Raw genomic sequence first — 16,020 nt, forward strand, 5'->3', positions numbered from 1 at the left:
AATATTTGCAGCTGATAATGATAATGTTCAACTGGTGAGATGCTATCCTAATGACACACTCACGGAAAATGAGGAGGAATATTTGTTTCCAGGTAATTGCTGAGCCTGTATACCGTGTAACACCACAAAGCACATTCTGAGTAAATCATCATGTGATCTTGAAGGTTATGCAACAAAACTTTTCAATTGCCTTTTCTCATCATCAAAAGAATGTTGGGATTACAGGGGAGAATTCATTTTTTCAGCTCTGAGAGCATGGGAAGGCAGAAGTGTGCCCTGACAAGCCAGGTATCGGTGAACTTTGCCATCTGCAACGACCTGGGCATGATTCCCAGCTCAGACATTTCCTTGTGTTGAAGGCCAGGGATGGTGGCACTGGGCAGAAGCTGCCGATGCTGGAATCCCACTGGTGCTGCTGCTGCCCAGCTCCTGTGCTGGGCACACTCCAGAGGCTGGGCAGTGGAAGCAAAGCAGCCTTTGGCATCACCCATTCACCCACCGGAGCTCAACACAGCTCCAAAGCCAACGAGGCAGGTGCAGCTCTCGTGCCCCTGCCCCAGGGAGGTTCATTCTCTGGGTGTGGGGCAGCAGCTCCTCCCTTCAGTGCCCACTGCTCCCACCCCACTGCTGCTGAGCTCTGTGTGTGCCACGTCGGCAATGAATCAGCCCTGTGCACCACAAGCTCCTCATCATTCACCCATTTATCTTTTCCAGCACAATTCATCATTTCAGCATCAGTGCTATCTCACCTGGCGCTGCAGCTCTGTTTGTACCATCCAAAGCAGGTGTCCCAGAGCAAAGGCTCCCCTCTCCTGGGGCCAGCACCTGCATCCTGCCCTGCCAAGCTGAGCCTCTTGGCTACACATGACTCAGCTTTCCCCACAATGCACCATACATTTTTTTTACAAGGATGGTTAAAAATATCACAGTTTGATCTTCCTTATGCAAAAGCGTGTGACATCTAAGGGAGAAATTAGAAAAAAACAAGCAAACTTGGCTCTTAACTAAAACTGGACAGCAGTAGAGCACATCACTCTGCCAGGGGACCTCCTTCACAGCACCATGCAGCTCCCAGGGAGCTCCTGCAAGCAAAATGAATGGGTTCAGCTGCTCTCCCCACATCTGGAATTTGAAGAAATTAGCATGCACTTTACTGTGTTTTACAGTCTGAGCCCGGATGGTCTGTAGGAGGAACCCTGAGAACCCAGTGCATGCACCAGGTACTGGTGGGCAGCCCTGGTGCCCTCACTAACATCCCGGTGCCCTCCCACAGCCGACAGCTGCAGAGGGTGTCTGCAGTGCGGGCCCCATGGGACAAATGCCTTCCCTGGGCCTGTGTGGGACAGCCACAAGTGTCCCCTCCTTCAGCCCAGCCCTGCTGCTGGCCACAGCACTGATTTAGCTTTGGTCAGGTGCACGGCTGCTCTGACAGTACCAGAAGGTTGCTATTTTACAAGCAACTATAAAGGGCTCGAGCACTCAGACAGTATCAATTGTGGCTTTCTGACAATGGATCCACAAAAAGCAAAGTTATTTTGAGAAGAGTAAATGTAGCCCAGACCATTATATTTTATTCATGTCTGTCCACAGCCCTCCTGCTCTGCTGAGCACGGTGGCACTTCAAACTCCATGTCCTGTCCTAGATGTGACTTTGGGGACAGGATGACGTCGCTTTCTAGTGTTGCTGCTCCTCCAGGACTAATTCTGGCTGCAGGAGGTCTCCCCCAAACATGCTCAGCCACCCCCTCATGCCACTCTGAGCACCCATGTGCACCCTGGTGCTGTTATAGGCACGTCCCCAGCATCCTGCACCACATCCTTCCCAGCCTGCATAGGATGCTCTGGGTTCCTGCATACCACCAGAGCAGGGTGGGCATCACTCCCCTGTAGGGGATATGGAAATGAAACAGGAAAAAAGACCCACATCACCTCTGGACACCTGGCTCCAGATCAGCCTCCCATACCCTCTAGTCTGGGACTTTTGGGACTGGAAACTGAAAGGACAGCCAGAAAATCTTGAAATACCTCCAGGCCCCATGTTGGACAGTGGTTACTCAGCCTCTGCTTCTTTCTAGCTTCTAGAATCAGGACAATGTGGTCCCTTTGCAGGGAGGCTTGGATGAGCACAGGCTGCAGAAACTCATGGGCAGGAGGAGCTGCAGAACTGCAAACACCAGTAACTTCATACTGGAGACCAGAGAATCATTTTTCAGGATTTGTACGTGATGCTACCAGCCCAAATCCAGCTGGCACATTAATTCATTAAGAACCTGGTACTGTGTTTTTATGACAAATGTATGACTGCCTTGGCACTCACTACTCAGCCCAGCATTATTTAAAAGCTTCCCTTATTATGATTATTTGATAATGCAGCCTATTACACACAGCTCTTCAGGGAAGGAGAGGATGAAACACTGTGCATTTTATAACCTCTTTGTTATTTGCTGGTAAAACTTCACCAGAGCAATGCACCTTCACCAGGTGCAAGAAATTTAGTGGCATCTGCTGAAAAATTTTTGAGGTTTAAAAGTAAATGACTCATGATAAGATATTTCATTACATTTGCTTTAATAGTGCTGACTTCTTGTATTTCCTATTTTTGCAATGTTGGCTGCTTTAAAAATGTGGAACACTGGGGTGTCAGCATAGGCATGATGTACTGGCCTCCAGTCTCTTTTCCACCATACGGAATTTTCTTCTAGATCTGTTCCTGCATCTTTTCCAGGTAAAATCTTTTTGATCTGAAAAATTTACTATCTGGTGAATCTTACACCAGTTTTCCCATCCTATTGCCTAACTTGGCGAATCAAGCTGCTAGCTTGGGGTTGCCAGCCTTCTCTTTTGACACTGGCACAGGATTGGCATCTTCCTTGCCTTCTGCATAGGTGTCACAGTGAATTCCCATTATTTAACTGGAATACACTCCAGCCCTGCTGGACTCCAGGCACTGCTGTTTCCCATCTGCAGACTGCAGTGGTTTACAATGCCGGGATATTTTTACATCTTTTCCAATTACTGAACAAAAATTGCTGCTGGACACCTTTGCTTTTCTATAGCACTGAGTTCCCCAAAGCACTGAGCACAGATCCTGCAGAGTTGCAAGATTTCATTTGTTCCCAGGAAAGGCTGTGAACATTGCTGATTCTCCTCAGCTGCACCATCCTTGTCCATAACCTGAAGGCTGCTTTAACCCCTGGGTGCCCAGCACTCTGCCCAGCACAGCCTCTGTGCCAGCTCCAGGGAGCTGATGGAGCACAGACCAAGGGTGGTTTCAAGACCAGAACTGTGGCTCTGTAAGTGCAGCCTGCAGGATACACAGTCAGGCAGAGCACAGCCTGGCATTTTGGCCATGTAGCCCACCTGCCTGCTCTGCACCAGTGATTCTCCTACCCTGTGCCCACAGAACAGCTGCTGAAGTGGGTGCTCCTGGTGAGCCCACTGGGGCACAGCTTGGCATGAGCAGCAAGGAGGGAGATTCCATCCTGGTCTCCCCCCCACAGGTGGGTGCTTGGCTTCAGCAAGGAGAGGAACTGGGGGATGTGCTGCCTTCCAGATCACCTTCCTGCTCTCCACAGCTCTTCCTTGTACCCTTGGGTTTTGTCCTTCTATATCTGCACTACCCAGCATCCACCAGTGACGAATTTTGTTCCCATTTTATCACCTACTGCTCCATATCAGCCACAATTTTTGCAGTTCTTCACATTGGCTCTACATTTCCCTCTCCTGAACAGCTCAGCATCAGTGGCAGGTTCTCCCATGTCACCATTATACCCTGTTTTCCAGATAATGGTTTTTCTTGCAGGACCATAAGGCCTGTCAGCTCAGCCGAGCATCCTTTACCTGGCCAGCTCTCCACGCCCCCATTCCAATCTCACATGCCCATTCATTTTTTCCCTACTGCTGCTGGTGTTTTTAAGCATTCCATATAAAACTCCCCTCTCCCTTGAGCTCAGCAGATTATGCTGGAAGGAGACGTCTTTGCTATGTTCCCAAGATAGCCAAAGAAGTCCTCCAGCATAGAAAAGAAATGAATTTGAAAGGAAAAAGCATGCAGGAAAAAAATTACACTTTTTCTTTCTGACACACTGCCTAGAGCCCCATGTGCCACAGGGCATCCACAAGTGATTTATTCCCTAAACTGATACTGTCCTTAGAACCTGAAAGTGTCCGTTTATCCTGACTGGCTCCAAGGAGGGGATGTGTTGTGACAAAGGCCCCAAACATTTCAACAGCTCCAAAGTGCACTAAGAGCAAGAGGTCTGTCGGTGATAAATGGAGACAGTTCACACAGTGCCTTCTGAGAACAGGGCTCTGCTGGCAGCCTGTGGCTTGCACAGCTTTAGGATTGTCCCCAGCCGGGTCACAAACTGCCGCTAAATGATGGCTGAACAGGAGCAGGAGGAGAAGCTGGCACTGGAGCTGTGCTGGTGAAGGCTGACACAGGGACAAGCACCCCGCCAGGGCTGCACGGTGCCAAATCCATCAGGAATGAGCCAGGAAAAAGAGCTCGAAGGTGCCCATCTGTTCTGAGAGAAGTTGGAACCCCAGGGCATGGTTTTCTACCTGCCACAATGGCAACATCTGCCCCAGGAAAAACACACCTGACTCTCAGGAACACTCCACAAACTGCTGAGCATCCTCTCACTGGTGGGCAATGCCAAAGCCTCCTGCAGGTCCAGACCTGTGGCTCATTCTGGCAGCTCCAGACTCTGCTTTGTTACAGCTTTTTCTTCAGGTAGGCAAATTGTCTAAATTAACACTGAGACTTTTCGGTACAATACAGCTAATGCCCATGAAATACCTCAGGAAGATAATTTGCTCCAAGTGCTTCCCTTGTTAGCAGCTGATTAGTGAATAAATAATTTCCAGAGGAGAACTGGACAAAGCAAACCCCGCTGGCAATGAAAAGGCTGCAGGACCAGGCAGCAATTTCTTTGCAATTAGTAATTAAATCCACAGAGGCTCATGATGGTCAGAGACAGAGCTACTGAAAACCTGGCTGAAATATCTACAGGTGCTGGGGAACGTGTCCCTCCATGGCTCTGTAAATGGCTCTTTCCTCCTTTTTTTTTTGAGGAAAAGCTCACAAAACATTGCAGCCACCTAATAAAATCCGTGTCAGATGGAAAAGCAGGCAGTTGCCGACCTGTGTCCCAGGCTTACTGCTCTTTTTTTTTTTTTTGCCTTTTTCTGCGTCGCTCAGGACAGATTTCACGCTGCCCACGGTTCTGCTGAAGGCAGAGGGGTGGTTCTGGCACTTGCCTGCTCTGCTGCTGCCAGGCATTTCTCAGCAAAGGCAAAATAATAGGTTGGCTTTTTATTTTTTTGGTTTGTAAAGTCAGGAACTCCATCTTAGCGCTGAAGCCTGTTGTTAGGCTTTGTGTTATTCTTGGCACGCTGACCGAAGTGCGCTCGGTATGAATAGCAGAGCTGAAAAGTAAATACTGTATCCTCTGGGATCAGTGGAGAGGGAGGGAGGTGATATTGCTTAATGGAGCACCCCAGCGCCTGTTTGGGTTAGGCTCAGAGTAATTGCTCCCAAGGTGAGTTTATACCAACAACTGATCATTTCAAATGGGAAAGAAGTACAAATGAGTAAGAGAATAAACACTGATGGTGTTATGAAACACAAGAGAGGAGAGCAAAAATCCCATGCAGCTCCAGCGCAGGGCTGGAAGCAAAGCTGGACAGAAAATCGTGAATACTGTTTTCTCTATGTGCAATTTCTCATGAATGCTGAAAGATATAAGAAACTGTATTTTCCCCTAAAGCTTAAGCTACAGAGCTATTTTCCACAGCCTGGTCTTCTATAAAGGAGATCCCTTTGCTCTCCCATCTCCTTCTCCACCCTGGAAAAACATGGGGCTCTCGACATAAGCAGCACTTTGCTGTGAGCCAGCGGGTGAGACAACAATGAGCAGGAATCTGTGATGGAGGAGCTCTGGGCTGAGTAACCTCAGTGTAAAGCCCACCACATCCTTCCAGAGACCCTGGCTGGGACCACTGCAGCTCTCCCACGGGTGCAATGTGCCCCATCCCTTGCTACCAGCCTGTGCTGGTGGGACTGGTCTGCTCCCCACAGCTGTGTCCCCCATTTCTGTGTGTCACAGCAGCATGTCCCCACTTGCCACTCACCAAGGGCTGCCTTTAGCCTGCTGCATCTCCAGAGGGGCTCCAAGCAATCCATAACCAGGCTCTGGAGTCTGCAGATGTTCTCTGCTATGCAGGGGACCAGCGCTGGCCCAAGGACACAGTGCCAGCCCTCTGGAGACCAGGAGCTGCCTGTCACTCTCAGCGCTGCTGCCACAGAGTCACCACAGCAAATCCTCAGTGCCCAGGGGCAAACTGGTGCTGCTTAATGGTTTCTGGGCATCTTTCACCATGATCGTGCTGGCAGCTGCTAAGTGCTGGTTGTTGTGGCCTTGGGCCAGCATCAGGGGACCAGGAGGGGATGCTCAGGTCTGAACTTGTGTGCCTGGAGACACACCTGTCTGAGGATGTGCTGCAGCAGGAGGTGCAGGAGGGAAAAGGAGGATTGGGAAGGAGAGTCCCCATTCTTCCAGGAATTGAAGGAAATGCACGCCGACTGGGCACTTAGTGCAGGAACTGCCTGTGGGGGTGAGGGCTCCTGGGCAGGCGGTGCCCTCAGGGATGCACAGCAAGCTCTGCTTCTGCCCCAAAGCGGACCCTGTGGCAGCACCCTTCGAAAAGGCTGAGCCGGCAGCTCCACGAGTCAGCCCCAGGCTGCCGCGGCGGTCTCTGCAGCTGAGCTCATTAGAGCCTGCAATCAGCAGGGCATGAAGGGGAGATAATTACACAGGGAGCACGGCTCGGGCTACGTGCGGGGTCTATAAATAGCACGGCGCGGTCCTCGCTGCCCGCGGTGCTTGGTCACGGCCCCGGGCACCGCTCGGGTCGGGATGGGGCCGGCACTGCCGCGTGGGGAGCTGTGCCACGGGGCTCTCTGCGGTGCCTGGGGAAAACCAATAAAGCTCAAGTGAATGTTTCATTTAACTACGCTTTTCCTCGTTGAAGAAAAAAAAAAAATACAGTGAGTTTCCCAGTGGACTGTGATTCTGAACCAAAAAAAAAAAAAAAAAAAAAAAGGAATTTGTTTTTGGAAGAATACCTAAGCAAAAGGTTTCAGCCAAGGGCCATAATGGCCACATGTGGGTGTTTCCCCCACACAGACCCTGGGACTCCACAGAGAGGGAAAAGCGCTCCCAACTCTATGGAGAGCATCCCCTGGCTGCAGGCAGAGGGTGCGCAATGCCTGGCCCAGCCCCAGGGATGGCTGTGGGGCAGGGAGGGCACCTGGCCCCGCACAGCCCCGTGACACTCCAAGGTGTCCCCCTGTGGCAGCCATCATGCTGCTTTTGGGTAAGCCCTGACAACCACAGCCACCCCAGAACTGCTCAGTCCCCAGTAAGCGCCATGTTTGCTCATCACCCCACGCCTCCCCGGTGCTGGTGACACAAGCAGCCTGGCCTGTATTTCCAGCATGGCCATTTCCAAAATGATGGCAAGGTCCTGCCCTGGCATGTGAAGCCCCATGTGTCACTGGTGCCACCAGTGTGCCCTGACCAGTAAGCACCAGTAACACTCCTCATTCTTTAGGATGCATCATCACGGTGCATTGCCTGCCCCAAATCCTGCCTGGCTGCAGCCTCCAGCAGGGCTGGCTGCCTTGCCTTGCACAGCAAGGCTGGATCACCTTGATTTTTGGTGAAAATGTGAGTCTAACACAGCAGGGTGCTGTGTCTTTCCCTCACCTTTAATCACCTCTTTGCTGTTCCTTCCCTAGGGATGAGAAAATACTTAAAGACAAGATTTTGTGCTATTTGGAAACGGATTGGTTCAGCACATCAGAGAGGGCAGGGTTCAGCATGCAGCCCATACCACAGCCTGCTGCCTCTGCACATCAGTTCAAGGGAGGAGAGCCTCTCCCCCAGTAAGTTCATTCATGGGCACAGGGGAAGGAACCCAGGACACTCCTGCCACATACGGTGTGTTCAGTTAATAGGGTAAGCCACAATTAGTTCGCCACCCCTCTCTCTTGCACGTGCACATCACACAGATGCACACGAGGGCTGGAGGTGGTTAATGAGCTGTGCACGTCTGTGACACAGGCCTGTGCAGGAGCTCGCCCGCCAGCCGGGCTCACCGAGGCAGCATTTATTCAGGGAACAGCCTGAAGCTCACTCATTCACAGCACAGGCAGCTCCCAGCTCCTTCCAAACCAACCCTGGCTACAGTGGTGATGATCTTTAAAATCCAGCTACTTTACTTGCATCACTCACATGGGACAGATGTGGGATAAGCTATGTGGGGCACCACATTCAACTGCCCAGCAGATACACATCAGCTACTTTTTAATCATGATAAGAGCAGGAAACCTCCTATTGCACAGGACTTCAGTTGTGCCACATAAAAACAGTCGAGCGTGTCTGACATCTGCAGCTTTATTCTCGTATGAAAGGTTAAAGGCAAAGCCAGGAAAATGAACCTATTGCTACACACTCACTGAACACTTCTAGGACAACACAGGGCAGTAAAGCTTTTATTGCTAAGAAGAACCAATGAAAGGCTTTAAAGCTCATCCAGCATTCAAGTTTTGTTTGTAAGTAACCCAATTTAAAGCAGCTTTTCAGTCTTTAAAGCCTTCTCGCCTTTCTGGAATGCTTCAAAAGGAAGATGACCTGAGGACAGTGTCTACTCTCCAGAGGGACCAGACCAATGCTCTGCATGAGGTGCAGAAATGGGCCACCGAGGAATGACAAATGAAACCAACTGCCTGCTGGGGACTCCTGCTGACCATCAGACAAGGCAAAGCTGCGCAGCACCCAGGGAGCTGGACCCTGACAAGTGCAAAAGCAGCAGTCTCTGATGGCCCCTCAGCTGTCCCCATGCCCCAGCAGCTGAGGCACAGATGGGCAACGTGGACTTTAGAGCCAGGAGCTGAGCCCTGGACAAAGTGGCTCTGGATGTCCTGTTCCAACAACTGAACTGCCCTTCCTCTTGGAGAGTGAGGCTACAGGCAGTGGGATACTGAATGCTCTTGGGATCCCTAGATCCCCCCAGGATGTGCTGGATCAGAGCTGGTCACTCCTCCTGAGGGACTGTTAGCACAGCCACTATGGCTCTGCAGGTCTTGCTGCAGTCAGAGCTGCTCCTGGGGCCAGTGGGTGCCTCAGTCTTCAGGGATTGGGGTGTTGCAGTTCCCATGGTAAATTTTGACCTCCCCCTCACACTGGAAGTACTGGTCAAACACGTCGCTGTATCCATGATCCCTCCACCATGTGCAAAGCTGCCGGTTCCACGTGCAGTCAAGCACATGGAAAAGCTCTGGGTGCTCCATCCCCACCATAGTGAAGAAATCCTGGTCCCCAAGGTGGCCCTTGAAGTGGTACTTCTCCGTCAGCTTCTGCACCATGGTGGGCTCCAGCAGCTGGTTGTAGAGCTTGGATTGCCTCATGGCTTCCAGGTTCAGGAGCAGGACACCACTGTTGAAGCCTGGCAGCCCATCAGGAGGGGGCTCCCCCACTTTGGTTTGGGGGTTCTCACGGCGATACTGCCAGAAGGTGTGCCTGGAAAGAGAGGAAGAGCAGGAACAGGGACATCAGGGAGTGCAGCCTGAGGAGCAGACACCTCAAGTCTGGGCAGGTCTGGATCACAGCACAGGACCTACCACCCACCCAAGGGATCTCACAGTGCTTGTCTTCCATCTGGAGGCACCCAGCTTCTCCGAGAAGCCAGTGCTTCACAGGCTGCCTTTCTCTCCATCCCTCTGCACAGGATATTGCCCAGACTTCAAACCACTCTGCTTACCATCTCCTAAAGCCCCTTTTGTTTCTACCAGCAGTCTCTGATGATTCTAGGGAGCCAAGTGGACACAGGATCGTGTGACTGCTCACACGGCTGTGCAGGGAGACAAAACCACATCCCCAGTGCCTTGGGCGAACCACCAGAAGTGTCCTCATTTTGATTACCTAAGCAAGCAGCCCAGAAATTTCTTTGGCTCCTTTCTCAATCCTAGATCAGAGAATACACCTCACCATACATACACTGGCTGCTCCCACTTGCAGGAATTGAATTAATCCCACACTATTGCCCAGGTAGCTGGCTCTGCCTCCATTCAGTCTGAAAGTCTTCTTCCCTCAAACAGCATCCTCTGCTGCAAAGCTGAGCACCTTGAGAGCTGTCTGAGCCTGTTGTTCAGAGGAGGGCAGGATGGACCTGTGACCCCCACCACCACCTGAAAGCCCAGGGCTGCTAGCACTGCTGTCTCCTTCCAGCCCTCACACTTCAGGTAAAGTTACAGAAGTGGTTTTTTACACCTTACTGTCAAGATGTCAAGGAGAAACAGTGTTAGAAAGAATAAGCCAAGCCTGCCGCTGGTTTCTCTTCAAACCTGTCAGACACCATCCAAAGTCTCCGTGCAGCTCAAGGCAATGAGAACTTGTTGACAGATTTAGCACCCAAATGTTTAAAGTGGTCCCATGCTTGGAAGCTGAAGCTGGACTCCATCAGATGTAAGAAGATGCAAGGACATTTGCCCCTGGAACAGCTCCAGAGGCAAGGTGGGTACTCCTCCACTGCAAACATTTAAATTTTTCTTCTAAGAAGCCATGTTGAGCTCCCACAGGCACTTGCTCAGGGACTCCTACAGCTTGTACAGAGATCAGACTATCAAATCCATCCTTCTGGCCTGTGCTCTGGATCCCCAGCACAGCGAGACTGGTCAAGGTGACAGCCAGGATTCAACAGCCACCAGCAGAATTATCCCAGCAGAAAACATGGATTGATTAATGATGTCAACTGTGGATATATTTTTTATTTCCTGATCTGGAGAACCACAAGCATCATGCAGCATCACTTCCTTAAAACTTTCCATTAAAGCACTGATATTTCCCATTTCATTATGGGTTCTTACACCATTCCCTTTCACCTGATTCAGAACAGAAAGGGTTTTTCCAAATGCCAGTTTCCCATGGAAGGAGGGCTCAGTCTTTAAGCAGCCATATCCATGCTTACCAGGGAAGGGGAGTGGAGGATGCGCTGACTCATCAGAGCTCATGGGCAGCACTGCTGGTTGGATCTAAAGGGTGGGGAAGGAATAAAGGGCTCTGCCTCTGCAAAGAGCAATTGTGTCTTGAGGACAGGCAAAGACAACTCACGGATGGCCTGCTCCTTAGAAAAGGAAGGCAAAGCATTCTCCATGCAGCACTAAAGGGAACCTCAACCTGCAAAGACAAGCCCCAGCCATGTACCAATCAGCCTCCTGAAGTGCTCAGATCCAGGGAGTGGCTAGCCCACCCCTGCATCCTCTGCTCTTGCTTCTCCCTAGCAGTGCCAAGAAAGCCATCTCCCTTGCCCAGAATGTTACACTGGAAGCTGCCAGGAGGGAGAGGGTGAGCAGTGCCACAGAGGGGAGCACATTTCCAGCTCCACAGCAGTGAAGCTGATTCCTTTCACATTCTTACCTCTAAACACATGCTGCCCAAGCTAAGGGACAAGATTACAGCCACTGCAAGCATCCAGGATAAGAAAAATGCAAGGACCCAGGCCCTCAGCATTGCCAGGCTGTGGTGGGGCTAAAGCAAATCTGTATCAAATGACTCAATTTTTCAGCAATGCTGTTCCCCGGATGACTCATGGACGGCTGATAACGTGCCCTTTTCTACAGGAAGAGGAGGCAGACTGACAAGCAGCAATTGTTCAGCCCTTCCTCCCAGCGCTGGTGTGACAGGGCCGTCCTCCCCTGGCTGTGTGCAGGGAGGGTAGGGCCATCCCCAGGGAGCGATGCTGAGGTGAGATCCAGGATGTGATGAGCTGCAGGTGGCTCCGCAGTGCCGATGGTTTGGGAACCTGCTCACAGCTGAGCACAACAGCCTTGCCCCTGCTGGGCTCAGGCCAACCAAGAGAAAGGTATTCTGGCAGAGCCACTAGCAGCAGCTGTTCAGACAAGATTTTTCTTGGCTTTTGTCTTTCAAATGGAGGGTTTTGGAACTGTCCTGTAGGGGCCAGGACAGAGAAGAGCATGGCTGAAAGGCACCTCCACCCAGTTAGAAGTGGAAGGAGTGGCAAGTATGAGAGCATTGTTCTCTTCAGAGGAGATGGGGCCAGGGAAGCACAACAGCCAGCCAAACAGCTGACCCAGCCTGTACCCACTCCACTCTGTCCTGCCTGGCATCGCTGCTTGGCACCCACCGCAAAACATAAGGGGAAAACTCCAGGGGCTGGATGAGCGTGCTCTCAGGATGTGTCCTTGAGACAATCATCAAGGAACTGAACCCCAACTGTATGCAATGGAAATGTCTCCCTGACCCAAGCCCCTGGAGTGGCTGGGATCTCCCTGGGAACAGTTCAGGCAGGACAGTGTGACCTCCTCTCTGTGCCCCTAGCAGCAAAAGCCTGGGCAGGAAGGCAGCCCGGAGATGCCAGCACCACCAGGATGCATTGGGGCAGGAAGCTGCTAGCCGGGAGAAAGGGAGGAGAAAGGAAGAGGAGGCATTTGGGGCTTTTGTTAACTGCTCCAACCCATCTAGATGGGAGGAGACAGAGCTGACCTGTGGCCCCAGACCCCGTGCCATGGTGCAGGGGAGCTGTGTGGGGCCTGCCGCAAGCGCCTGCAGCCCCGACAGGCTTTGCTTTGAGGAGCTGTTTATAAACAGAGCCGGCGTGTGCTAGGAAACATCTGGAGAAGAGCATTTCCAAGCATTCAAACGCCAGGCCCAGGCAGCCCAGATAAAATCCCCTGCTTCCAGCAGGACTTCCCTTGCTGGCCCAGCACAGGGCGCTGCAGCAGCACCTCCCCTGCCTCCCAGCCCGGCGGTCACGAGCCCCAGCTCACAGAGCTGCCATCACACCCTTCCAAACGCCTCGCTGGGGACAGCTGCCAGGGCAGGAGGGACCACTCCACCCACCAGCTGTACTGCAGGGCCTTCTCTTGCTTTCGTGTGCAGCAAGGGACAAACAAGTCGGGGAAGACTTTGTCCAAATCTGTGAACTTCCACTCATTTACTTCAGCTCTGGGTTATGGGACAACTTCATAGGATGAGCTGGAAACCCGTGGTAAAGCAGCAGGGTGCCCGAGCTGGCAGGAAAGGCAAGATGCAGGGGTTACTGCCAGCTGGGAGACCAGCAGCAAGCTCAAAGCACTTGCCCCAAAAGCAGCAGACTGGGCTTGTGTGCCTATACCCATCTGATGTTCAAGAGGCTGCCACCCTGCCACACCAGCTGTGCAGCTGCCCCTGGGCGTGCTGGTGAAAGATGTGGCCAACTGGGGCAGCTCCTATGCCTCCCTCCACAGGCATCTGGGGCATCAAGGAGCCAGGTCAAAAAGACATGAAGTGAAAGGAGATACCAGGCCAGACCCAGGGTGGATGTGGTTAGAGGATGCTCCTGGAAGGATGCAGGGTCTCTGAATGCCAGCATGCACTGCATGAGCCTAGTACCCAGGGAGGAAAGCTGCATGGCCTCTCCCTCACCAAAGGGAAAGCAAAGCCAACAGTCATGGGATAAAGCCACAAAAATAGGGAATCTGCAAGATTCTGGATGTAATACACATCCCGGAAACAGTCAACTCCTTGCTGGAGCTCACTGATTTGCTCCAGCACTGCCAGAGTTTGGGCAGCTGTCTGGGAGAGCAGGATGGACAGCGGCAGCAGGCCAGCATCTCAAGGATGCGTTTTGTCAGCAAGTCTCTCTCACAGGGGTCAGGGGCTGGGGAACCCTGAGCCCCATCTAGCCATGTATGAGGCTCCTGGAGCAGAAGGGAAGCATGGGCTGCCAGCCATCCCTCTCTGAGCCAGTCCAGCAGCAGTCCTGCCAGCCCAAACACCAACTAAAATACCAAGCGCATGCTCTCGTACCTCCAAATACATTGTTCAGTTCCTGAGCCAGAACACGGATGGCTGCCGGCGTTATCCCCAGATGCAGGCACGTGCCCAGCTGGCAAACACCACTGCTCCTGTGCAACGAGGCACAAGCACACCTTGCTCCCTGCGCCGTGTGCTGCCAGGACTCCCCCGGCGTGGCAGGAGGACAGAGCACCAAGCAATCCCTGGCTGAGCTGCCCACCTGGTGGTGCCTGGGACCTGCAGGGCCCCAGAGAGCTTGTCAGAGGTAGATGGGACAGGAGCCCCAATAGGAAGTATGCAGTGTCCTGATGGGGACAGGGGATGTGCTTGAAGTGGGAGAGAGCAAAGGGGAGACCCTGACAGCAGCTTCTGTCCTGCTTGGAGGAGAGGGTGTGGGCAGTGGGGAGGGAAGAATGATGGGAATGATGGGAATGATGGCATGGTCCATTCAGGGGGTGATGGTGGCTCTCCCCCTTAATCCTTAGCACGAAGTAAAGCACAGCCAAGAAACTTCCCTGCATCTTTCTCCTCTTGGTTAATCCTCACAGTGGCAGGCAGCTGTCAGCCCCTTACCATCACTGTGTTCAATTGAGATTAACCCTCAGGAAAGGCCAGCTCCCCTTCCTCCCTCTTCTCCCACCTCCAGAAGGCACTGCTGCAATAAAGGTGGGCCCTTCCAAGTTTCTGCCACACAAAGGGAGGCAACCACCCGGAGCAGCATCCAACCCAGCTACCTCCTCCTGCCCCAGCAGCTGGACCTCAGCCTGGTGAGCTCAGTGGCTTTGCAACAAAGCAGCCCTTGTTGCTAATTGCTTATTTTCCATGTGCAATTGCTAAATCTCTTAAGGAGCCAGGACAGCAGGTTCAGTACCAGCTCAGTCCACAGCACCTTAGCTGATGCTGAGCAGCTTGTGTAATCCAGGAAATCCCAGCTCCATGCTTCTCAGGAGCACCATGTACCCAGTGATGTGCAGTGGCATCACCAACACAGCAGTACTCCTTGCCCTGCCAGGGAAAATATCACTCTGGGGCAAAAAAACTGCAATTTCCATCCTGGGACAAAGAACAGGATGTGTTGGTGTGCACACCAGGACCACCTTACCTTCTCTGATGGGTTCAGGGTAAAGGTCCAGCTCAGGCAGGATCTCCAGCCCTCCCATGGAAAATACTGATGAAGCAACAGACTGAGCTCTTCAATGAGGACATCAATAATTCCTTAATAAACTTCTCATGTAAGGCACAAATTATGTCTGTACAGTGCTGGTCTCTACCACAGCCCAGCCTGCATGCCAAACTTTTAAAAGGCCTGTATTTAGAGCAGCAAATTGATTCTCACTGATGACATTTCTGGGTGGACTTAGTCCAAAAATGGGAACACTTAAATAGATGACAAATGACAACTTGTGAACACAGCTTGTGAGCTAAACCTTTCTTTGGGACAGATTTTCAAGGGGGGCGCCCCTCACCACCAAACATTTGTACACCCCACGCCAGTGCTAAAATCATCCTCCAAATAGAGGTGAGACCATAAATCCCTGTTTGGGTCACATCAGTTTCATTCCCTCTATAGATCAAATGCCTGTGGCACTGGTGCCAGTGCAGAGCAACAACCTGTGTGTGTTTATCAGCACCTTTATCAGCACCCATACAGGAAGGGGAGCAACCCATCCACAGGGACGCTCTAGAACACTGTGGGCCTAATTACTGCCAAAATGGCAGATTTCTATTAACAACTGTGAATGAACTCTTCTCTGGCAGTGTTCTCCTGCCTGCCTTGGAAGCACAGGCTGCCTGCTCTGGGCCACACTTGTCAGCTGATGGGACTCTTGGGAACAGGGGAGATGCTCTCCCTTCACAGAAGCTCCCCTTCTGCTTAATATTATTAACAGTATTTGTGCTAATCAGTGTGCAGTTGTGGTTGTCAGATCTTGTCCAATTTATTAATTGTTTTTAAATGACATTTCAAGTTTGCATCGTAGTGCGAATAAATTGGACAGGTCTTACATATTAATGATATTCACAGTTGTAAACAACACGACCCTTTACCTTCTTGGATAATTTTTTAAATCAGAGGTAAAGCTGAATTCCTGAAATTAATTCTGCTGCCAGTTCCTTGCAGGTTCTGCTTGTTCTGTAATTTTGGCTGCTTTTTGCCAGC

The 16,020-nt window shown here is 51.6% G+C and overlaps 1 protein-coding gene across 2 annotated transcripts in view; it reads right to left on the reverse strand.

The window, feature by feature from the left end:
• Positions 1-8,444: 8,444 nt before the first annotated feature.
• The window catches only part of XXYLT1 (xyloside xylosyltransferase 1), a 41,665-nt gene continuing 34,089 nt past the window's right edge, over positions 8,445-16,020 (reverse strand). For both annotated transcript variants that reach the window (XM_017726417.1, XM_017726418.1), the window contains exon 4: positions 8,445-9,587. In XM_017726417.1, coding sequence (XP_017581906.1) covers positions 9,191-9,587 — 397 coding nt within the window. In that variant the 3' untranslated portion in view covers positions 8,445-9,190. The remainder of the gene's footprint in view (positions 9,588-16,020) is intronic.

Source organism: Corvus brachyrhynchos, unplaced genomic scaffold (assembly GCF_000691975.1).
Source record: "Corvus brachyrhynchos isolate BGI_N302 unplaced genomic scaffold, ASM69197v1 scaffold221, whole genome shotgun sequence".
Taxonomy (NCBI): domain Eukaryota; kingdom Metazoa; phylum Chordata; class Aves; order Passeriformes; family Corvidae; genus Corvus; species Corvus brachyrhynchos.